The sequence below is a fragment of the Triturus cristatus genome, chromosome 9, assembly GCF_964204655.1.
Source record: "Triturus cristatus chromosome 9, aTriCri1.1, whole genome shotgun sequence".
NCBI classification, from domain to species: Eukaryota; Metazoa; Chordata; class Amphibia; order Caudata; family Salamandridae; genus Triturus; species Triturus cristatus.
This window is the reverse complement of record NC_140592.1, coordinates 53,428,140-53,453,031: the sequence shown is the minus strand read 5'-3', so window position 1 is coordinate 53,453,031 and position 24,892 is coordinate 53,428,140. Positions and strand designations below refer to the sequence as shown.

At 41.7% G+C, this 24,892-nt stretch overlaps 1 protein-coding gene across 3 annotated transcripts in view; it reads left to right on the top strand.

Moving 5' to 3' along the window:
• Positions 1 to 24,474, top strand: part of LOC146797384 (uncharacterized) — a 39,235-nt gene extending 14,761 nt beyond the window's left edge. For 2 of the 3 annotated variants that reach the window (XM_085624384.1, XM_085624383.1), the window contains exons 2-3: positions 9,137 to 9,281; positions 23,218 to 24,474. In XM_085624384.1, coding sequence (XP_085480510.1) covers positions 23,247 to 24,440 — 1,194 coding nt within the window. In that variant the 5' untranslated portion in view covers positions 9,137 to 9,281; positions 23,218 to 23,246 and the 3' untranslated portion in view covers positions 24,441 to 24,474. Of the gene's footprint in view, positions 1 to 6,246; positions 6,417 to 9,136; positions 9,282 to 23,217 lie in introns of all 3 variants that reach the window. The other variant, XM_085624382.1, reaches the window with a different exon arrangement.
• The last annotated feature ends 418 nt before the right edge of the window (positions 24,475 to 24,892 follow it).

Here is a 24,892-nt window from a genome sequence, read left to right as displayed (position 1 = left end):
GCATTGCTCACCCTCTAGCTGAATTTCTTTGTAGTTTAATTATGTTTTCGTTTTTAGCAATACATAGGAGCTAATGGGGAAAAGAATAGGGCTCCCTCCACCCAAATACAACCTCTAATTGCAAACCCCCATTCATATAGTGCAAACACAGCGTATTTTATCAGTGGAATCCCTCTATATCTTCAGCGTAGAGAGAGTTCTAATCTGTTATAAAGATTTAGACCCTAACCTACAGGCAGCGTGTAATGTCTAAGAAGAACATACTCATCTTATTGTAAAAGGAGACTTCTCTCACTGCATTCAGTGCCTCAGTGTAGTCCTAATAGGTAGGCTTGGGTGTGTGGTAGTAAGAGGGGGGGACTCTGACAATCCTCCAACTCGTCATTGTCTCTATTTCTTTGTATGCTAGTCCACCTGTCCAGTCGGTCCTCCCATTTGCAAGACAGTAGTAACCTGACAAAAGGAAAGTTTAAGAATGTGTCACAAGTGGTCAATAGTCATGCATTCTGTGTCTCACCTGCCATGTGGCTAAAAACGCTTTGTCATGTGTTTGACCTAGTTTCTATGGCTGGGCAACACATTTCACTTCGTTAATGATAGCTGCAGCTTCATCAGGGCCTGCGAACTCATGATAACATAATATCGCCACTTTCTTGACTTCTTTGACATGCCTCTAACCCAGGAACTGCATGCCAGTCGAAGTTAGTTTAATTCATGGCAGTGGATATATTTCTCTTAAAGGATGAAGTTTCTGCAATTGCAAAAACTCCATCCTGGTGCACGGAATCCTCCGTGGTAAAACTTGTATTCTCTGCTTATAGACTGTATGAATGGGGTTTTGCAATGAAATATTGTGTTTTCAGTGAGCCAAAGTAAAATCTACATTCTTTTTGTCTTGGTTCCAAAATCCACTAATTTGTTTTTTAGGACAAATAGGTGGCAGGGAGAACCTTTCACATGCACCAAGTCATGAGGGAACTGGCATTCAAGTTTTGAAAGTTTTATTTACTTTATATATTCCGATTACAGAGGTCTTCTCTTTGAGGGGGCCTTAATTGACCCAAGAGGGGGGGGGGGGGGGGGTGGCACCTGGCTCTGGCTAAGAGAACCATCAGGCAGATAAGTGCTTTGTTTTAAGTGAAAAGAAATCTTGAGCAGCAGTTATCCACTCTGTAATGCCCTGCGTATTTAATTTAATCTTCATTACCCTTAGTCCATATTGTCCGTCAGTACAAAGTGAGGTAATGTTACATCATGACAGGAACAAGCAGGAGGATCCGTACCTGCTAGCCCCCCTCCCAACCACCTGGGTGCCAGAAAGGGGGCTGGCAATCCTGGTTTCTCCTGTATTTGTTTCCTGTGTGACTGCTGCGAGGATGTGTGAGGTCCTGCTGAGCTTGGGCTGAGTTGAGGCGCCACATATTTTTCTTTGCTAGGCCTGTGGGGTGCGAGCCTCCTCTGTAGGAGCAGCATGCCTGAGAAAAGATTGAGGGGCATCCATTTCTCGGAAGGATGGCTATTGTCTCTGCTTTTCTTGGTGTGAGGGGTGCCACCATCAATTTTTTGCTCTGTGTTGGTTGAGGGAGTTCCTGCTTGGCTTTGCGCATGCGCCATGAGGTTTGAGGTCCGCGATTGCGAGTTGCCTTGAATCTTATTTGACCATCCTTTTTTGGAATGTCCAGACCAGCACGCCTTCACATACTATATAAGAGAACACAGGCAAGCATTTTCCCAGTATTTATTGTGCAAAGGAGTGATACTCAGAAGCTGAATATTCTCTTCTCATCCTGGGCAAACATTCCTCTAAAAGGCCTCATATTTCCTCATCGCCATCTACCGCTTCTCATTCTTCATGCGGCACCCATGCTCCCAAATGCAGCTGGCATTGCACAGAGGAAAATTGTGCTCAAAACGTTGGTCTCATTTAAAGGTGATTCTTTGGTTTCTTCCATTAAGAAGACCGTAGAGACAGTTTCTGATTCAACAGCATCAATTTTTGGGGAGGAGACTTCTACTTCTACGGATTTAAAGGGCTAATACCTATCTAAGGATATGATGGCATTCTGGTTGGGGCACATTAGAGCGAATTTGAACTTTTCTCCTCTTGAAAAACCATGTTCCTCTGATGATTCCATCCTGAGGCAATTTCAGAAATCTTCTAGTTTGTCATGAATGTGGTTAAACAAGAGTAGAAAGATCCTGATAAGATTAATTTGCTGGGGTTCATGAGTAAGGTCTATTCTCTGTAAAACATAGGCTCTATTTTACAGGATACTGTGCATGTGGATACGGGTGTGGCAAGTCTGCTTGGCTGCCCATCTATGGCAGAAGAAAACATGCCTAAAGAGCCATCTGATGAAAAGGTAGACTTTGAACCGAAGAAGGTTTTTTAAGGAACTGGTGTAGTCATGAGGGACTGTGTTCTGGAGCTTATATAGCCAAATCCCTGATCATGGATTTCCAAAATGTATTTTCAGCTTTTAAAAATGAATCCAATTGTCTGCCTTTGCTAGAAGAGGTGGAGCACCATAAAGAATTTTTATCTGCTATTTCTTTTGATGTGGTCAAATAAGCAGGTCTCAAAAGGGAAGCTGCCAATGCGGAAATGAGTTATCTGTATCTTAGAAATTGCAACAGTGATGCTGCTCACAGGGCAGCTGCTCTTAAAATGCCCTGTGCATGTTCCAGTCTGTTTGGTGGTGAATTAGAGAACGAGCTCCATCTAATGTTCAAGGAAAGGAAACCATCATCCTTCCAATGTCGGTCTTCAAAGTTACAATTCTTCAAGGTCTTCTTTTCATCAACCATCTAGAAGACAGCAGAATTAAAATAAACCTGTTAAATCTCGTTTAAGAAACAGAAGTAGGCTATAGAAGTGAAGAATCCTCATTCCTTACTATGTAGAGACAATCCACTCCGTCGGAGTTTGAATTCAGCAATTCTTTCACAATGGAAACTGATAACGACGGATCGTTGGGTTCTTCGAGTTGTCAGAAGAGATTGTTGGATACAGTTCCTCTCAGATCCAACTTGTACTGGGACAAAATGTACTCCTCTACCTCAAGACTCAGTCAAAAAGATGGCTTTGTGGGGAGTCTTGACTCTTTTTAGAGGAAAGGAGTCATAATTCCAGTCCCCAAGGGGGAAATAGGACAAGGATCGGGCTCAATAGTATTTCTTGTTCCAAATCCTCAGGGGATTATCGTCTGGTCATAGATTTGGAGAATCTCAACAAATTCATTAAGAACATCAAGTTCAAAATGGAGACGCTCTAAAGTATGTTTCCTCTGATAGGAGCTGATCATTTTCTCATAACCTTGGATCTCATGGATGCTTACCTGCACATTCCAATTGCAAAGAGTCATCACAAGTATTCAAGGTTTGCGATAGAGGCTAGACCTAGTTAGTTCAATGTTCTCCCCTTTGGGCTGAATTTGGACCGAGGGTTTTTACAACAGTGATGGATGTAGTGGTGGCGCCCCTTCATGTCCCAGGGATTTCTGTCTTTGTCTAACTGGACAACTGGCTACTACATTCAGCAAACCTGGAGCAGATACAATTCTTTTGGGAACAGATAAAGACAATCATCGACAGTCTTGGTCCCCTAGTGAACATTCCCAAGTGCCAACGCTCTCCCTCCAGGCATCTGGTGTTCATTGGGTCTCGTTCAGAATGGATCACGGGAGAGTTTTTTTTTTCTTCCAGGAAAAAGGAGGCTGCATCTTCAGTTATCGATTCTTGACTTTCTATCCAGAGATCAAGCCCCTGCAAAGCTGTGGTTGGAAGTGCAGGGGCACATTGCAGTCACGGTCTATAGAGTTCCCTGGGTGAGACTCTGTTTGCGTCCTCTTCTGTGGCATCTGAACAGTCATTGGACTCCTGCAATGGACTCATTAGACAAGTTGGATCCTCTTTCTCCGGAGGTCTGCCGCAGTCTTCTTTGGTGATTGAATGGCCAAAATCTTACCAAAAGAATGAAGACATACATGGATTCCCCAGAAGTGCTAACTACGGATGCAAGTAGTCTAGGTTGGGGTGCAGCACTGCTGTACAAGACCTGTTAGTGCAGGTGTTTTTTTCTGGAGAGCCGCAAACCATCAAATCTGATGGAGCTAATGGCAATCTTCCGAGCCTTGACATTTTATATCATCTTTTGGGGAAGAATGTTCCCATCAAGACTGACAACATGGTGGCAGTATCCTATATAAATCATCGAGGGAGCTTTTCTTTCCAACTCTCAACCAAATTGAGGTCCAGTTGAGCACTTGGGCAGGATAGAGCTTGTCAAACCTGTTGGCTGTTCACATCAGAGGATGGACAGTGTGTTAGCGGATGATCTCAGCAGGAAGTTCCCATCTTCACAGGAATTAACACTATCCAGGATAACATTTGAAAGGATATGCTGATGTTTCGGTAGACCTTATCTGGATCTGTTTGCAGCAAAGACCAAAACTCTGCTTTGCATATTCTGCTCTAGGTTTCCGGAGAAAGCAGCCTGGGGAGTGGACGCATTGGTGTTGAAATGGCCAGATCATCTGCTCTGTGTTGTTCCTCTCTTCCTGTTAATACAGGTGATTCTATTAAAGTTTGAGGAGAAGAGAGATCACATCATTAAAAAGTTTGAAGACCTCCATTATAGTGCTATTGCAGTGATACCAGAACATCTTCTGGTATAACTGTCACATTGTGAACCAGAAATATGCATGACCCAAGTACATTATGAAGCAGTGGATAAAGTGGGTAGCAGATTGTAATTACTGCAGATCTCTCGGAGTGGGGCCGGGTGCCATGACCTCTGCAGGTGAGTGACACAGAATCCCTGAGATCAAGGAATGCTGAAAAGGTTTGACTGAAGTTGTGCGTGAATTTAAGGAAAGGATCCTTTTTTATTGAGCCATTTGGTGAGTGCTAAGACTTGGGGTATATTACCTGTCTATATAATCAATGAAGTCTATATAGCAACACCATAGTTTTAAGTGTGTCTTACTAGGGTTGTTCTAGGGATGAAATTCTCTTGTAACCAGTATACCCAGAGATAGGCAACACTGGGGGTGAAAGTATTACCCATGGAAGTCCCTTGAACTTTGCTGGTAAATGGTGCCTTCATATTAAAAGAAATTCTCACTTAATGCAAGTTTGGCACACACTACTATAAAATGCATAGGGGTGATGTTATTCCACTTCGACTTGTTTAAAACGGACTCTACGAAGGGTAAGGTTTGTTTTGGGGAAATACTAATGTATAAAGCCTTGATGTCTAATCTCATCAACAACTCAGTATCTGGGTTAAATGGTAAGTCCTGTAGTAATATTAGCACATCTTTGGTGCCTTTTAGGTGTGAGGTGGTTTAGCTCACAAATGAGCCGCAAAACTGGAAGAGTCTGTGCCTTTCATGTCTACCAGAAGAAGGTCTATACTGTTTTGAATGTTGGGTAGTGTGTATACATTTGGAATACATGGATTGTTTGAACTAAAATCTCAGCTTCCTGTTAGGTGATCTCATCTGCACATCCAACCTCTTCTGCAATGTTAATAATGGTGCTTCAAAGCCTGTTAGAAGGGTCAGTCTGGAGGTCCTCCTAGTTGGTTCTGTCTGACAATATTCTTAAGCATGCCACGTTGTATATTTCTCCATCTTGGACTGTGGCAGTAGAGCAAGTGCACTAGTTGGCCACACATAGGACTTATTTGGACCTACCGATAAAGAGGCTTGGAGGCATCCACCCTTGAAAAGAATACGAAATTTAATCCAGCAGGGCGAGGTCAAAGTTTGGGTGAAGTCTGAGTGTGGTTCTGAGTGAATTCAATCTGCAAAATTCTCTTGATTTAAAAAAAAAAAAAAATCTTAGGAGAAGTGAAAGAAAATGCACTTAAATCTGTTAACCATAGTCAACAACATTTGGCATGAAACTGGACGAACCTGTACACTTTTCCGATTTGGCAAAAATATAATTCCTTATCAGCAGAGCTCATTCTTGTAGGCAATATGTATTGCTCTTGAAACTCATCTTCTTGTAGTCCATTGGGAAGCCCTCCCCTGCCAAGCAGTGTTCTGGTGAACTTTTGCAAAACAATTAACAACTTTTCGGAACCCTAATAACGAGCAGTCAATATTAGAATGATGTCTTTGAGATGTGGGGAGAGTGTTGTATACGGAGCATACCATAAGAGAGCCGGTGTACGAGGATTTCACTTGTTTGCTGGCTTTTACATAATCATGCCTGATCTCCTTTCTCTATCGCCAGATTGTACAGCAGATTTACAGAATGTGATTCCTGCTGGTCTGCATCTTCACAGACGGTCATCGCAGCTTCCCGGAAGGGTCTCTTAAACCAGAGTGTACAGTGCAAGTCCAAGAGGGCTGTACTCTTACCAAATTTTTAGGATAACCTCTGACTATGATGAGGAGTTGTTGGTATGTAAATTTGTCTTGTGTAGATTTCCTAAATATATTGCATGGATCTAGCCCTCTAGGATGTCCCCTCCCCTATTTTACACCTTTGCGGAGTAATGAGACAGTTGAGCTTTTGCTGTGGTAATAGGCTCTTGTTACTCCTGTCCTATCTTAACAGGGAATTTGTAACCCACCCTGAGTTGGAGTAGGTGTGCCCTGCCAATGTGACTCAGGCCATTGATCACTTCAGTTCCTGCACAAGGCAGCCCCCTTTTCATGTCTTGGGCATTTATTGACAGCAGGTCGCCACAAGTCCAAGAAAGAGGTTATACCCACCTTCAAACCCAGTTACATTGGCACAGACTTTCCTTTTTATTATCGTAGCTTAAAGTCACCTAGTTCAGCGTAGAGCAGGATAGTCCGTACCTGCTGGGATCTTTCATATTTGTCTCGGTTTCTTTCGTAATGGTAGGAGTTCTTCAGGAAGCTTATTTCGCAGAGGACTTCTCAGAACCCCAGCCCACTGATCCCGGTTTTTCACCAGCCCATTCTGCCACTCAAGCTCCCACTTCAAACTGGGGATGTGACAGCAGAATTACTAAAACAAAAGTTTTCGCAAGGTCTCCAAAATGTTTATTATGTCCGTATTAATTTATTTGCTGGCAAGTTGCTACTTTTGACTAGAAAGATGCTCTAGTGACTAAAGGCAGAAATACAAGAAGTGATCAAAATGCTTCTTTTCCTCCTTGCATAGCACTGGTACAATTCCTTTGTATATTTGTATGTGGGTGTGTAAGGTTTTCAGACTTGCTCCCCCATTTTCCTCCTTTCCTGCTACCCATCTCCCTCGAAGGAGGGAAGGTTTCTTCCAGTGCACCATAGTTTGTATGGGGGATGAATATTGACCAAGGCTTGTATTCCCATTCCTTTGGGTAAAGCAGACCAGGAGGAACATTCTAGGTGTCCGCATCTTCATTCTATTCCTTCTAAAGACTTCTCCAAGAAGTGAGGCTGGCGCAGAGCCTATTGGCCTTTCAAATCGGGCATTGTCTGTGCCTTTTTAGAGTTCCATAGCCCAGTTTAGAAATGCTCTTCATTAACCACCTCTGTCCTCTGCCCAGTCTAATCTGGCTCTGAAAACTCATGATTGCCAGTTTCTACTGTCTGAATATGTCAGACAATTTTTTTTGTCAACTGCTTAATGACCTTCTCAGGTCTACATTTAATTGAGAATTAAATCTATATATTGTCACCATACTGATGAGGCTACATACCACGGTTTCGGATTGCATCCCCAAGGTGTCTACACTGTGTACACATTTAATGAAAAGTGCCAGCATTTTTCCCCATGTCACACCCCACGTGATGCATTGAAATTCATGGCTACCTGCGTTAATGAGGCAACTGATTTTGCATCTTTCTCCATATTAACTTCTAGACCCCACATATGGAGCAATATATGGTACTTGTCATGGGTATAACAGGCCTCTGGGCTTAACATGATGTGAACTAACATACAACTACCATGGCCACATCTTCAGCCATACAAAGCTAAGAATGTTCTTAGGCAGACTGCAAGCGAAATACATCTAGTCAGCTTTATAAATTGAGTGATGGCCAGCTTCTCCAATCCTTTGCCCAAAATGGGAACTTGGAGATGGGTCTGTGGTTGTCTTTTTCTGACACATGAACCTGCTCTGTGAAGAGGTGCAAAGGCCTGTCTAAGCAACAGTGACAGGTAAGAATGATAGTCCCTTTTAAGTTCGCCCAAGTCATAAGAGCAAGGAAAACTGATAGAGAGTAGTCTGAGTTATTTTATAACATGTGTATGTGTTTAGAGACTGACCTCGACCCCAGGTGTTTAAACGTCCATGCACGTAGGGACTGTAGAAGCAGTTTGTTCCTGCATGCCTAGGAAATGGGAAAGAACGGATTTTCGTAGAAATTGTACAGTTGGCCCCAAACGATGAGGGAAAAGCTTAGTAAAAAAGTATGGGACTTGTTTCTAGTGTCCATTTTCTACCCTTGCGCACACGGCCTTCGTGCATACATATGCCTCCAATAAATAAATAAATTGTAGGTTTATAATGAAGTAGGCTGAAGGAAACATTTACCATCAAACTGTCTTCACTGTTGTCATGTGAAGAACATTTTGAGCATCAAGTGTTCTGTTAGCATGGGGTGGTGGTGGTAAAAGAGACATCACTGTCTGTTAGATGGGAAAACCTGTTTGACAGATTAGAATCTCATAGAATGGGACTACAGTGCACTCGAGAGATCAATGTGGAGGTACTGCAGCCATGGTCATGCTGGTTATGGGTGAATCTAGTCCGTGATATGGTTCGTTTTGTAAGCTGTTGACACTGTTGGCATTAGCAAAGCTATATCCTTTGCTGTCTCTGCCCTTGTATTGACTTTGTGGCGACTGTGGAACGATGCCTTTACATGAATGTGCTTTCCACCACTGAAAGAGTGATAATACGAAGGTCGGAGCCCAAGATGAAACCTTTATCCACAGTTCTCTTCACTTTTTAATTTACTGCTATGTCATTGATGTTGACGTTTGTGGGAAATTTTCCATAAAACACTTCCTAATGTGTGTGATGCATTATTGAGCTATCCAAGTTTTAAGTTGTTTTTGTTCTAAACAAACACACTAAACATATGAAAACATTTGCTAATTGGGAAAGATTATAATTGTGTGCAGGATTGATATGCCTTTGTGTGTTTTTTTTCTTCAGAACAGCCTGAAGATCCATGTATATGGTGTACGACTGGCCTTACCGAGTATGAACATATTAAGGAAGTGACATGTAGAGGACTGCTCCAGTTGGACGTAGAACTCTCCAGTATGTTATAAGGGCTGCCTTTGGCTCCTCCGCACATGTATGTATTGTACAAATGGTTCTTCATCTAATCCAACCCAAGCATTTCTCCCTTTTGGAATTTTCTTAGTTTGAGGAGTCCTGCCCTGTCATTTGGTCTGAGATATTAGATAGTAAGGCATTGCTAACACACATTCAGGCTTGACGATCTTGATTTTACAATTTTCTGCTGGGACGAACTCTTTCTTTCAGATCCTGCATATTTTAGGTTTGTGTGAGAAAAAATAAAAGCTTGTATTTTGTTTTCAAATCTCATATGATATTATATGATTATAGTTTCCCCGAGGCTGGTAGTTTTTAGGTTTTAAATGTTGAAACTATCTAGGCCACAACAGATCACAACATTAAAAAACTCATACTACAGATACATAATTTGGCCATCAACAGACAGGGACAGCATTTATGCTGACTAGATCATTACTGATCACACTTAGGCTAGATGCAAAACCCTCTTAAATTTATATTTTTCAATTTTGAGTTTTTTTATAACAATTTTTATTTGTAAAGACCATGCCAACATATGCATAGTTGTAACGTTTCCTTACTAGCTAAACTATAGGACAAAATTGCAGTGTATGCAAATACTGTGTTGTAGGATTTTGCACAAGTCCTAGTCTAAACTTGCAGGGCCCATTACGTTTGCAAGAGACTAACTGTCCAAAAATCAAATAATTGTAAAAGTAGAGGAACAGAAAAAAGGCTATTTTGGCAGTGTGTTTTGAAACAGTGTATGGGCCATATGGTCATGATCTAAAGTAAGCTGCTTATTTGCATTGATATGTTTTTTTTAGCCCTGAGACTTCCTCAACGCCTTGCAGAAGGCTCCGGCACACATCATACAAATGTGGCATAGCAGCCAAGGTTGCAAAATCTTTCCGGCATGGCAGTTGGTAAAGGTGTTATGCAATCCCCACCAACTTACGGAAACCACTGTAAGATGCTATTAAATTTGGGGGCTCCATTCCTCATCCATTATTTGAACTGTAATTCTATTAGAAATTGTGAGCCGTGATGTGTGGCCTTTGTTTTCTTGTTTTCCCCTATTTTTCCTTTCAAGTCCATTTCTGAGCTTTCCTCATTTTTATTTTTGCCATGGTATGAAATGCACAATTTGCTCCTCTCGGTGCTTCTTATTTAAAAAATGTCCAATCATAGGTTTTGATAAGAACTGAACTTAATGGGGAAAAAACACATTCCTTAATCTTAAAATAGGGAGAATTAATTCAAATGAGCGGACGCCTCAGCTTTTGCACTCTTTTGATTACCAGTTATCTTCCATCTTGCTTTCAGTTCAGCACCACTGGACAAAATTGCTACTGCTTCAAAATCATGAAGCCCCAGCCCCGGTAGAAGCAGACTACTTATTTCATTTATCTGCACTGAGTGACACACTGTTGTAGGATTCCTGGAAATAATTCTGGAAATATTTTTTTGTGATATAGCATGAAATATGTTGCAATAGGAATGCACACATCAGCAAATTGTCGATGCCTTTTATACATTGCTTTTTCTACCTCCTATCGCTCCACGTTTGTTGAGTTGGTTATTTTAGTAAAATCTGTTTTCATTTGCCAATCTAATTTTAGGAGCTATTGAGAAGCTATTTCCTGTTCTATTAATGAGGATCGTTTATCCTTAGGAATCTCTACATAAAGAATACATTTTATCTGTGTGCTTTTGCAGGCCTAGAAATCGGAAGACTATCACATTTTTCAACACCTAGTAAGTGAATGAATTTTTGGTCATCTAATACGAAGAGAAATGGAGGTGAATACCTAAAACACAATAACCGACCGTCTGGATAATTTTCCAGATCTTCTTTATTCGAGTTTGCCTAAAACATAAAAACTGACCGTCTAGATGATTCTCCAAATCTTCTTTAAGTGCTTAAGGACTCCAGCTACACCTTTCTGATGATGCTCAAAATGTCAGAAACCCGTCTGGAAATTAGTTCTTGTCATGTCTTTTGGCAACCAGGAAGAGGAAAAGGAAGAATGTGATACCATCGTTTCTCACAGCTTTTGCCAAAACATTTCATAGTAACTCTCTGTTTTACACATTTACATTTGACTTTGCATTAATTTATACCAAAACTTTATGTTCTCGTTATTACTTAAATTCTCATTTCTTTAGCATTTTGTTAAATTCATACTTGTGAGAAGGCTTCCATTAGTTGTTGATGAAGCTGCCAAAATGTTCTTAAAGATAAGGATGTTTTTTAGGCCAGGACTACCCTTTTTTCTTGTACCTGATTACTGCATGGAAAGGCTGAGGATAACTACTGGTGCCATCTCCTGCTAGAAGCATAACGTTTGACAAAGGCTGCATCTGGAGAGCAGCCTGAGAAGTACATTTGAAAGACCAGCACCCCAAGCTTTATCTGAAGTTTGAGAGAGTAGATTCACATCCCCTGTCTGGAAAATGTATAAGAAGTTGGATCAAAACCACACACTTTGGTGTATTCCCATGTTCGCCTTGACGAAGAAAGGGCTCCACAGAGTACTTGAAGAGCTACTGTGTCTGCCTGATCACCAGTCTCCCTGTTTTGTAATCTTGTTGTTTCTACTTACAAAATGAAGGATGTAGTTAATTCTAGTCTTGTTTCTGAGGGTTGAGTTCTTCAATATGGTCTCTTATCATAGAAGAAGATGTTCTGTATCTCTGGTGAGAATTGAGCGGACTTCTCACCTTGAAAGCATTTGGGCAATGCATGGCAAGTGTGTTGCCGTTTTTAGGTCCACCCGTGTTTGGCTGGGCTGACTTGCCGTGAGACATCCTGGTGGTGCGCCTGGTTCTCAGTCCGTGGTGTCCCTGCAGAATGTTGAGCCAGGTTTTAGCTGACAGTTGTTTGGTATTGGTTAGACAATGGTGTAGTTTAGTTCAGACTGCTTAGAATCCATATAATTTCCCTTTAGTGTAGTTATGTGCGAGGCCAGATATTTCCTTGGAAAGTTTACTTTTATTCATATATTCCTAATCATTTATGGGGAGATAGTCATTCCTGTTCTTCCTCTGTTTCTAGTCCTAGGACAATACTATCTAAGATTTTAAAAGGCAGCTGGTCCGCGTGCTTGGAGCATCGCAGCTGCATTCTCAACTCATTCCTTGTTTCAAAAGGTTTTCAGTTTTCTTCCTGCTTCTGCTTCCCTGATTGCAGTTCTGTTCTTGATCTGCCTGTAAACTTCGAGGTTTTTTCCTACTGTTTTTTTCTTTTAAGAGCTGAAGTTTTCTTTAGAGTGCCATCTGTTCCACTCTTCATCCCGTTACCATTCAGAAGTAGAAATAGAGGCTACAGGCTTCAACTTCAGACTAAAAGGCACCAACAGGAATGTTTTAGAAGATCCAATCTGATACTTCCAGAGGTGAGGGTGCATCACCTAAGTCCCCACTGCCCTTTGGAGGAGTTGACAGTCGGCTTGACGCGTGCCTGTCTTCTGAGAGGGAAGGAGTGTGGCTGTCTCTGCAGGAGGAGAGACTGTTAAGAAGGAGAGGCCCATGTGTTCTTAGTGATAGGATGTCCAAAGGAAGCTGACTACCCAAAGAGAGTGTGTTAAGAGAGACCTGTGTCATGATAGGTCCCTCCCACCCTTCTGTTCTGTTTATCACGTAAATTGTACTCCCAATTTGTACCTGATACTTGTGACCCAGCAGTCGACCGTGGATATGATCATCAAGTGGTGCAGCCACTAACGAGAAGCAAAGAGACTAAACCACTGTTTAACAGAGAACCTAATCTGCATAGAGGCTGCCACTGCCTAGCACCATTGCTGTGAGATGATTAGGCCTGGAGGTCACAACCACGGTTTACCTGCATCATGCAGGTAAACCGTGGGGCACCACCTGCTACCAGAGCTGAGAGACACAAAGGCATGGCTTGCCACATTCAATTAAGACTGTTGAATTAATACTAAGGGACGATAAACTAATGTACTCGGCTGCATATTAACAATGAGAACTGCATCTCAGCCTAATCCTGTTTAACATGCATGGGTAGGGACAGTAATGGTGGGAGTCTTAACCTAACTAGATAGAAAGATGGTTACTGGCAAGGAAAAGGCTGAAAGTGCCTCATTGGTGGAACTCTGGAGCCTGCTAGCCTGCTGTTGTATGTATGGAACTATACAGTATTTCATTTTGCTATGAGATTAAAAAGTACTGTATCAAAAGGATAAGCTCTGGGCTGAACATTACCTTATTGCATCTGCCATTTAATTGTTGTGTTTGGAACTCTTGCCTCTTTGAGGAACCTGTGATGCTCGCCCTCCCTACCCTCCGTCGGGTGCGGAAATTGTTGTACTTGGTCCAGTGTGCGGCGCCACAGTGGGATGAGCACCACGAAACCAGTGGCAAACGACCTCCACCCCCACTGTTGGGGACTAGTAGCCCCCGATAGTCCTATGGCCGTCTTGAACGGGCCTGACAAGCTAGGTATACCGAAGGTCTTTATTATTTTATTTACATATGTTAGACCAGTACTACTTGACCCACTGAACATGCATTGGATGTAATTTAAAATATAGCTTTGAATTATAGGAGGTACAAGCAATAATATGTACAACCATGTTTTAAGTGCCTAAGGGCTTTAGGTACGGCTCACTGATGATAGTCAAAATGTCAAACACATTGGGAATTGCTGATTGGGATATGTAACCGGGTAGTAACATTTTTTTTTTTCATACATTCTTTTTATTGGTATAGCTCATCGTTTTTGGCCAGTTTGCGATCATTGTGTGGTCAGATACATGCCTCCCTTGTAATGACAAAATAGTATGTAAGAAATCTAATGGGTCAAAGAATATAGGTTCAGTAGCTTGCAAACTGTTGCTGCTAGCATTTCAGTCATATGTTTAGTGTTTAAAGATTGTATTTACCTGCCAGACCTTGCTGTGTGCCTCCTAAAGAAACTATATCCAAATTTCTTGTTTTGGTTTCAATGTACCTTTCCATGGTGCTTCCATTTATGGACAGAATAACATTTTCTATGATGTTGCCCTATGATTGTAGCTATTATTGCATTCAGTGAAAGTATGTCAAAGGTTACCACCAGCCATTCGTGTGGCAAGCCCCTGCATACTGGAAAGTATCATGGCAGTAGTGCGAATGAGACAGAACTGCGTGTGGATAGGGAGTGCCGATACATAGCGATGACACCAGGTGAAGAAAAACATGGGCTCTGATAGACTGGCATCACATGAGTGACGTCACGTGAGGCAGAAGACGCCGACGACCATGTAAGGGGCAGTGAGCGGGCCCTTTTCTAAGTTATTCAGGGGCTAGCATTACTAATAGCTGAATGGACAGCAGTAAGTAACAACATCCATTGAATGCAATAATAACTCTCATTTTTAAAACTCTACCATTGTCTGCTTAGTATTGAATCTTCCTGAGTAACTCGCACTGTTTGTCCTTCAGAAAGTATGTTTAAGACCTGTATGCGCACCACAATGTTTCCAGAGACCACACATGTGCATATGTCAAGCATGCATGAGTACACCTATTTCTACAGCAATGAAGGTTATGACATCCTTCAGCCACCCGAGCCATAAGAATGAGAAAGTGTGATGGAGCCTATAATGTGCATGTTGTTTCAAGCACAAAATGCACTAAAATAGAGTTGTGCAGTGAATCCAAGAGGATTATGGCAACACGCTGTTCGAATCTGCATTTAAGAATGTCTTCTTAATCATTTGCTCAGTGCCCACAGATACCCCATCGAGACACCCCAGCTTCGTGTTTTTTGAGGCGCATGAGGGAATGAATGCATGCTACGTTACTGGTAATATCAGGAAGAGTGTTCCATTAATGAACATAAAAAGGGATCTTGTTCTGATTAAAACCTAATGACCCTGAGTGGCATTTAAGTAACTGGTTGAAACTTGTAGACCACAGGTAGAGAGACCAGAGAGCTAAATACTCCACTCATGTCTAATATTTGTTTTTATCTTTACCAAAGGACACCGGAAATAAAATACTAGACAGTGGACATTGCTTTAGGCAGTTGTAACCGATTAACCTTATAGGTCACCTGTGAAATTAATTTTCAAAGAGCTCCCTCTAACAGGTTGAGTCGATTCGAAAACTTTATTCGGTATGCATAAAACAACCATATAGGTATACATACATCGAGACTAAAAGCGGATAACATCTAATGTGCAACATGTGTCCAAAATTGATAATATACAATAAAACTAAGTGCATTACATATAGAAGGATGAAGTATAAAATAGCACATGGTCTGTGACATGGGGCCAAAATTAATTACATTGAAAACTCATAAAATATTATAAAAAAGGCAACACAAATTCATAAAATACTTCAGACTGTCATTACTATATCGATACACTAATTCTTTTGCGTACATTAAAAGCATTTATAATAAAAAGTTCCACGTTAAGACAAACTCTAGCGTCGTTGAGTTCAGACAAATATTTTATTGCAGCAAGGTATGAACCACTACCATAAGCAAGCAAAAGTGGTTTTAAATAAAACATTTCTAAAACACACAATACAGCATAAAGTGCGCGGTGCTCTGTCTATCACATGGGAAGGGGATCGTGGCCGAAGGGCACATTTTCATGTTAGGGAAAGCCTCTAGATGGTGGACAATTCCCAATCTAAATCTAACTAATAGAAAAGATGCATAAGATTGGGAATATATATTAAATAATCTTGACAGCCCACGTTAGAGGTGAGTGATGGATAACATTTTACAATTGGTTTCCTGCGTTCGCAAACAAGCAGAGTTTCCCTCCTGTGGTTCATAAAAATTTCTTTAATGGACGACTTCCTTATTAATGATACCTGGAGGGGGATTAATCCGTAGTGAGATCTTAAATAATTTGCTGTACTGTGAGCTAATATAACTTAGCCAAGGGATCTTCATGGCATTATCCAAAGTAAAACAATCTGAAATAATTGATTTAGTAAAACTAGTTTCCTCCTTAGACCATATGGAGTGCCAGAGCAGTAATGGGCGGGATGCAACTATATCTGTGAGATACTGTAACCCACTTTCTTGTGTATGATCTCTGAAGAAGCCAAAAGGGGTAAACTGAGGAGGCGTTTAAGGAAACCATTTTTTTTCGGTCTGCAATGTAGAGCTATCATGATTACCCCAAATAACAGCTCCATATGTTGCAATCGATAAAAACTCTTGCCCTATATATTGTAGTCGTCTCCTTAACATGCCTGGATCCCAGCTTTGTGGAAAACCTATAAATAACATGGGTGCTTCTAACCATTTTGCTCCTGAAATTAGTAATTTCTCTGGTCCACGACCCGTTATCTGAAAAGGTAATGCCCAGGTAGCAGAAATGAAAAGGTAATGCCCAGGTAGCAGAAAGTATCAACTGGGGTAACGGGCAATTTATCCATGTAGAATATTCCGCTTTGTTTGTCCCGTGGCCCTTAGGCCATAGTATAAGTTTTGCTTTTGTTAATAATTAATTTCCTTGCAGTGATAAAATAGCTAAAAGCATCCATTAAGCGTTGCAGTCCAACTGGAGTTCTAGCAAACAGAACTAGGTCATCCGCATACAAAAGCACAGGTATGGGGCGCCGAGCCACTTGGGGGGCATCGGCAGGCACTGCTTGTAGGGTCTCATCTACCCCATTAATGAACAAAGAAAACAACAAAGGCGCTAATACGCAGCCTTGCCGAATTCCTTTCTTAACTGCAAAGGTATTGGTGCAATCCCCCCTGGGGCCATAACGGACTTTACTCATTAAATCCATAAAGTCTGGCCAGGAAATAGATGATAGGCCTGGGTGCCCTCATAGCAAGCAAAGTGGACCAGAGAATAGTATGATCTACTAAATCAAAGGCGCTGCTCAGGTTAGCAAAGCAGAGGTATAATCTGCCGCCTTTGGCGTGGGTGTACTTGCCTTTTAGTAGATCAAGGTTCACACATTGCTCTATGGTACCCCGGCCTTTCCTGAAGCCAAACTGAGCAGGTGAAAGTATAGAGTAATCCCATGCCCATTCTTCCAGTCTTTTTAGCAAGACTTTACTCATCACGTTCACTGATGACTCAAAGAGTGATCTAGGCCTGTAACTTTTAGGGTCTGATTTGTAGCCCTTCTTAGAAATGGGGATTATAATAGATGTGCCCCATGTTGGCGGGATCTTTGTTTCCGCAGCCATATTAAAAACCCTTGTTAAAATTGGCACCCATAACTCAACATTATATTTAAAAACATCCACGGGAACCGCGCCCGGTTCCGTGGCTTTACCACATTTGCTTTCTTTCAAAGCCCACAACATTTCTTGCAACGTAAGTTTTAAAGATGCAGGTGACTATAACAATTGTTCCTTATTTTGAATGGTTACAGTTGGTGCCATGTCTGGGCTAAATATCCCAGTAAAGTGGGCAACCCATGCGTCACAAGCAATGTGTGACAGCCATTCTGGGAACGAATCATCCTTTAAAAAAGGGGAATTAACAGTATCCCAGAAGCTTACTGTCCCCTGCGTCCGCTGCTTGGGACAGTTTCAACCATGCCTCGTTTTGTAGTTCTTTTTTCCTACCCGATAGTACATCTTTGTATTTAAATCTCAGGGATTTAATCAACAGCTTGTCCCTGGGTCGTTTACAGAGAGCCAATTTCAGGTCCCTAGGGACAGTGGAACATGCATGGTCAAACCAGCCTTTACGTTTTAGGTAGTCCAGATTTAATAGGGCGAATCAGAAGGGCATCAATTATAGTAACAATGCCAGTATAATTACAAAATATCTGATATGGGGGAACCACGTCTTCCAAGCAACACATAATACAATTTTGGCCCTTAATACAGATATCTTGGAAAAACCGGGTCTGATCTACTCCATTCCACTTGATACGAATCTTGTTGGGTCTAAATAGGACGATGTCAGTGACACGGCTAGGATTAATAGCAGTAGGCCTGTCCCAGAAAAAAACTGAAAAAGTTACACAATTATGGTCACTCATACTCGTACAAACAACCCTTGGTGGGTTGCACCACTTACATGCGTTAGATGAAATTAAAATATGATCAATTACAGATGTACAGTTTCTCCCAATAAAGGTTGGGATGTGGTTCCCATCACTATCTGGGGCGTTTTCCTAATAATTGTAGATCGAACTTAGTAATCATAGAATTTAATAAATTACCATATTCATTATGAGGTAACTGTGAGTAACCAAGCCCAGTTTTGTCTGTCATCCCACATACCCGTATAGCAGAATGAGGGCATGTGTGAATGTTAAAATCTCCGACCCATAGTATTATAAAGCTGTTTGTAATCGACTGGACAAGGGTCTCCAAGCCTTAGAGTGCTAGGGCTACACTCCCCCGGGTATTATTAAAAATATTATTTTAGAAGTTGACCAGAACCATTTCCTGGCCTCCCCTAAATGTCAACCACAGGATTAATGAGTAGGGGCCAATTTAAATTCTCCTCTTTAATCTAACAGGGAGTTTGTTTGCTATTAAAACCATAAGCCCCCCTTTGGCTCTACCTGCTATGGATGGCTCGGCCTCCAACCAATGTGTCGTGAAACCCTCAAAATAAACCGGCTCAATACACCAAAGTTTCTTGAAGGCACAAAATATCCAAGTCCCCTATAAACTCCATCCATTCTGGGGTATCCTGTTTTTTGTCTAAACCCCCTATATTCCATTTGTGAAAGAAGGTAGTAGTGTTCCCATGTCGCAATTGTATACCCACCAACCATCCCTAGACCACTGCTACTTGGTAGTGCTAAATGGGTTGGAGCAGTTACTATGTGTGTAAGATCTACTACGCCCTTACAAGGAGACGATGGGGAGGGCGGGGGGGGGTAAGATGACAGCGGTTTGTTTAGGTCGATTGACATATGTCCCCATCACCTGATATCTATTACAAACCATCAGTGACTGGAGTGGGGGGTATGCTAGAACAGGGTAGGTAACTAGTGGGTCTGGTCTAATTGTGTTGGGTATAGAGGTCAGAAAGTGCCTGTAAAAGTAGCTCAAAGGCTGAAGTGACATGTTATGATCCAATTAGGCATGACATACCTCCCCCATAAGGGCACCCTTAGCACACCTAGGTTCCCTAAAACTAATTATAATACAGTATCCATGATTTTACCTCAAGGGGCTAATCCAGTGTACTCTTCTTACAAACAAAATGTGTTGAGCATCCCTCGTGAGGAAGTGGCAGTTCCTATTCAGCCAATAAATGACCTTGTTCTATAAAGAGTCATAGGATTTGGTTTGGCCCAGGCATAGTGAGGGGGCGTTAACTATAACTGCAACGTAGGGGACACATTCTGGGGGTAAATTACTAGTGATCTTAATATCTACCGCATTGGTTTCTGTAGTATTGACAGTACTATTCTCTGCTAATAGCATAGCTTGTTCTCTTCCACCATGTACTGGTTGCATGGTAGCAGCATTAGTTAACCATGATAGGGTCTGTGTTTGAGATATAGGTGCCAGTAATCCTGTGTGATACCTGACAGTAGCTTCAGGTAAGGTGCCTGTATTCCCTGATTTAATTGTATTAGCACTTATACTCATTACATTATCCCTTAGTAAGTTCGTTATTAGTGTTGTCAATGGAGCTAATGTCCTATCGGGTCCATCCTCAATTTGTCCCGGGGCATGCTAGAGTAGCATGTCTTAATCTGTTTAACTACGTTAGATAATGTTTCAAGTATTGGTGCTATCAGAACTTCTAATCTAGTGGAAATCTCTGCCAGTAATGAGGCCCATTGTGAATTCCCCAAATCGCATGATATGCTTCCAGCCTCTATGCTAGTAGGGGCCATAATCTTGGGGGTGTTTGATGTTCTAAGGTCTCCAGGCATAACGGGTGTTTTTTGCATTTCCTTTTCGGGGTAAGGGGATTACAGAGAGTAATGCTGGTACTAAGAGGTTGTGTAGACCCATTAGTTAAGGAGGCAGCCAAGCTATCTGTGACTCTAGGGCCAATAACTTCTGTGGTTGGGCTCTTATTAATGGGGGGGGGGGGGTATAGCTGTGACATCCCTAGGAGACACAGTAGTCTCACTCCCAGACCCTCCCCTATAGAGAGGTGTCGTTCAACGATATCTCTCTCCTGGGAAATCACACTGACTGCCCTCACCAGAAAGAAATCAATAGTTGACCGGCCACTGTCTGGGAGCTATCGGGGCATTACCTGCCTTGCGTTTGCCCATGGCTACCTAAATATGAAGCACCTATTTCAAACTGTAAAGAAAATAAGCGGTCTGAATATTGAAAAATAATAGCCAAGAAAGTCCATATAGAAAGACCAGCAATTAATTGCACAAAGGTAAATGTGTCCCACATATACTAGTAGTGATACACAGCTAAATTGCCACAATCGCCATACTGCCATAATCCTAAAAAAAAAAAACCTATGTGCAGTACATTTGGGGGCAGACGGGAAAAACCTTTCAACGAATGGTTTCCAAAATATCAGTGGGGGGTCGGCACGGCCTTATCCGGTCAGTGATGGGCAAGGACTGGCCCGCCCTTGGCCCGCGCAATGGGGCTCCTGTGCTATAAGCGCCTCCTGGCGCGAAATTGATCACGTGGCTTCAGCCGTTTCCTCTGGGCTGCCTGGGAGTTGGAGCCCAATGAGAGCTGCAGGAAGAAGGGAGTCGTCCAGATGTATTAACTTTCCAGAAGAGGACGCAGTAGTGCAGCATACCACAAAGTTATTGTGGGTGAGAATCATTTTAAAAAGAACATATTTTTTGAGGGATACAATCATCTGTGAGGAGCAGGGACCTTCATAATTATATTTGGTCACTACAAAGGCAATAATCGCACGTTTTGAATTAAAATCTAGAGTGGACTATCAATTGATTGGGATTTGCTACTGTTGAAAGTGGATTCAGCCTACCAACACCAAGCTTCTATTGCACCCTGTCGGTTTTCATATTTTCCGCAAATTAGATTTACAGAATGCATGGTTGAAGCAAGTGGCAGTTGGGTCTGACTAGACGCGAGCATGGTTAAATGGAACGGAATGAGCATCACACTGGCAAGTGATAAGACCACGATAAACCTATGTATCGGAGCCAATCGTCTGTGAAAAGAAATGTACCTAGTGGTAGCACAACAGTAATCAATCACTAAACAGCACACTATTGTACTCACACCTTGCAGGCTACTATGCAGTATGACTCACCCCTAAAACATTACAACAAGCAACCAAACGCTCCAGTCTGTAAGAATCCTAGAACCGTAAAGGGCGCCAAGATTGCCGAAGTACTTCATGGCCATGCAGATGATGGGAATGTGCTATACCAACGTGTACTCAACATAAGAACTCCTGTGAGGGAAGCAGTGTGCAGAACTATCACATTTATTAATGTAGAGTAACTTTAATACTTTAATAACTTGTGTTGAATTGTGGATTTATGTAATGCACCTCGTATAATGATCCACATGATAGCTTTCTTATTTTCTTAATGAGCTGTACATGTCTGCATCCTTCAGTGTTTTCCTCTTTTGCTTTCCCCGTTGTCTTTTTTCGCTTTAGCGCCTAGAGAAAAAGCATATAGCTAATTTGCTTTATGGAAAATGAACTCTACCATTTCATTGTGGCCACCTCAGCCCAACATTGTTTTTTTTAATACGTGTATGAAGTTGTGAGAAAATTGATACAGGGTCTTTAGTGATATCTTTTTCTGATTGGGGAGTTATCATATAAAGCATTTGAAGATATATTTTCGAATTCTCTGGTCATTGCACAATTGTTTATTCTTATACAAGTCAAGCCAACAAGAAATTGCCACTGTAGCGTCAGCATCAAGAAAGTCTTTTACAGGAGAACAAGACCTAAAACATTTGTCTTTCTCTAGTGTACACAATATATATTTATTTAGATTAGATATATATAAAAATAGAAGAAAAAAATGATGTGGCCCAACTTCAGTGATGGTACTCAGGCCCAGCCCTTTATCCGAACCGCACATTAAATTAATAGAGCTGGGAAAGTAAATTCACTTATTCTGTCAAAGTTAGGTCTGAACATTTAAAAGGTTACACCATAGCACAATATCCAGTAAATGACCAGCACTATCGATTGAGCCCTCAGTGTACTATGTGAACTTGGAGGTATCCAATAATCTTTAAAAAAAACTCTTGCTAACATACAGTATTCGTAGCTCTAGTGGCAAATTCACCTGAAATTTGCAGTTTTTCCCATGATGAAATGCTTTCTGGTAAAACTTGTTTTTGCAGGCAATAACAAATTTCATCACACTAGTAAATGATATTTTGTATGAAAGATGGTGATAATTTATATACAAAGGTTCAGTGGATTATTCTCTCACCCACACAAACACCGTGTCTATTACATGAACAAAGTAGTATTATCAGTGATAACCAATAAGCTGGTGGTCGAGAGCACGAGTACAGTTTGCATGTCTAAACACACTGCACCATATAGAGAATGTGCACATTATTTAAAAAACAAAATGCATGTAAGTCATATACCAATCTAGACAGAATATTGAAACGGAACACCAGCCGTGTATCTTCTGCAGTTGATGTTGGGCGGCAATATAAAAAATTCTTATATTTGGATTAAGTAGTGGCCATCTGATTCTACCACAAACAAACATGCACAAGCTGCACTTTCGTCTTGCTCTGTAGGCTTGTATGTCAGAATATTGCATGCAGTAATCTCATCGGACATAAATATAATTAAAAAATCTATTGTCTCTTTGGGTGTAGGTCTTCTAGTAACTCCATAGGTGTAATGTTTGTGTAGATAATATTTAGGAGCTGATATTATGTCAGATAATATTCTGTTACCACATCTTCTCTAGGGCAGCATTTTAACAGGACTGCTACACAAAGTGTATAGTAACCTTCTGCCAATGTATCTTGAATTTACATACTTCTCCTTGTTGATACATTTGCTTTATAGTCTTTTTTGGATTTCTAAAATTAATTTGGTGTCTTTGCTCCATAGAGTTCATGCATTTGTGTCTGCGGTGAGTGATGGCGAGCAGTGCCCCCAGCCCATCGGTTGCTCTCATCGGTGGTGGAATTTCAGGCCTGGTCTGCGCGGCAAGACTGTGCCAGCTTGGAGTGACCAATGCTGTGGTGTTTGATACTGGGAAACGGGCACCTGGCGGCAGATGCAGCAGCAGATACATCAGCATTGATGGCACACCTCAAATCTTCGATCATGCAGTGCAGTTCTTCACTGTGAGTGATCCAAGGTTTTGCAAGATTTTGTCTTTTTTGCATTCTAAGAAAGCAGTGCAAGTATGGCCTGGACCCATTGTCACACTGAAACCAGGGCATAAGCCAGAAGAGGTGAAAGGGTTGCAAGCGTTCATTGGCACGCGTGGCATCCAGACTGTCCCTGAATGCCTTGCAAGCCTTGTTCAATTCAGGGGAAATCAATGGGTAAACAACGTTCACTGGGACCCTGTCATCAAAAAGTGGAAGGTGGATGATCATGGATGGTTTGATTATTTGGTTATTGCCCACAATGGCAAATGTGCAGACAGGCTAATGGCAAGTGCAGGTGTGCCAGAAATTCATAAACTTCTGAAGGTTAAATTCGGGCCAGAACTGGACCCTAGATCTAAGGTTATGCAGCTTTGCTCCCTTTGGGTCCTGCTTGTGGCTTTCCCCAATAAACTGCGCCTTAGTTTTGAAGGAGCATTTGTGGATCACCCAGATATATCATGGGTAGGGAATAACACTGCTAAGTACAAATCTGAAAATCCAACAGAATGTTGGACAGTAATCAGTACCAAGAACTTTGGTGCCATCCATAAAGTTCCCCAGGAATTTATTCCTCCTACCAAAGAGAAAGAGGTTATCCACTTGCTACTTTGTGGTTTTGGGGACGTAACTGGTGTAAATATAAAGTCCGCAAAGCCATGTTTCACTAAAGTACAGTTGTGGGGTGCTGCAAACCCACTGAATGTGCTTCGAGGCGAAGAGTGTGCATTCCAAGCAAGCCACAATGTTGGAATCTGTGGAGACTGGTTGGTGAGCCCCTGTGTGGAGGGGGCAGCATTGAGTGGCCTGGCCTTGGCAGAAGTGATTAACAAGCATTGGAAAGGAGAGAGAAGAGACATTGGACTGGGAAATCCTTTAATTCCCTCTGGGGCTCGTGCACTAGGGGCATTTCCAACTAACCAAAGTCTGCTTTTTCGACCTAAAATGCAGAGCTGATGCAAATAAAGTTGTACACTGTGCACAAAACTAAGACTGTAGTCCAGTGCCAATATGTTTTGTCTGAATCTTATCACCCAGTGTTTGCTACCAACTTCAAACTGATTGGCCTTTCAGGTGGCTTCAAGCACAATGTTAAACTATCTCATAAAGCGACATGGCTAACTTTCAAGACGTGGCACGTTTCTGATTTAACCCTGTTTGATAGGTAAAGGATGAATGTCCTCTGCCTGTCCTATTACTCATTTGTAGTGCTATACACTTGCTTGCAGCTTAGCTACTTTACAGCTGGCATCCAGGTTGTTTTCAAGGGTTCAAAATTGGCAAATGGGTAAACACACAAGGCCACCCCTCTGAATGCACCATATTCTCTGCATAATGATGCTTCTAAGGGAGGGTGCGTGAGGCGGGTAAAAACCTTCAGAGAAGGTAGGGCGTAGTTAAACACAGTT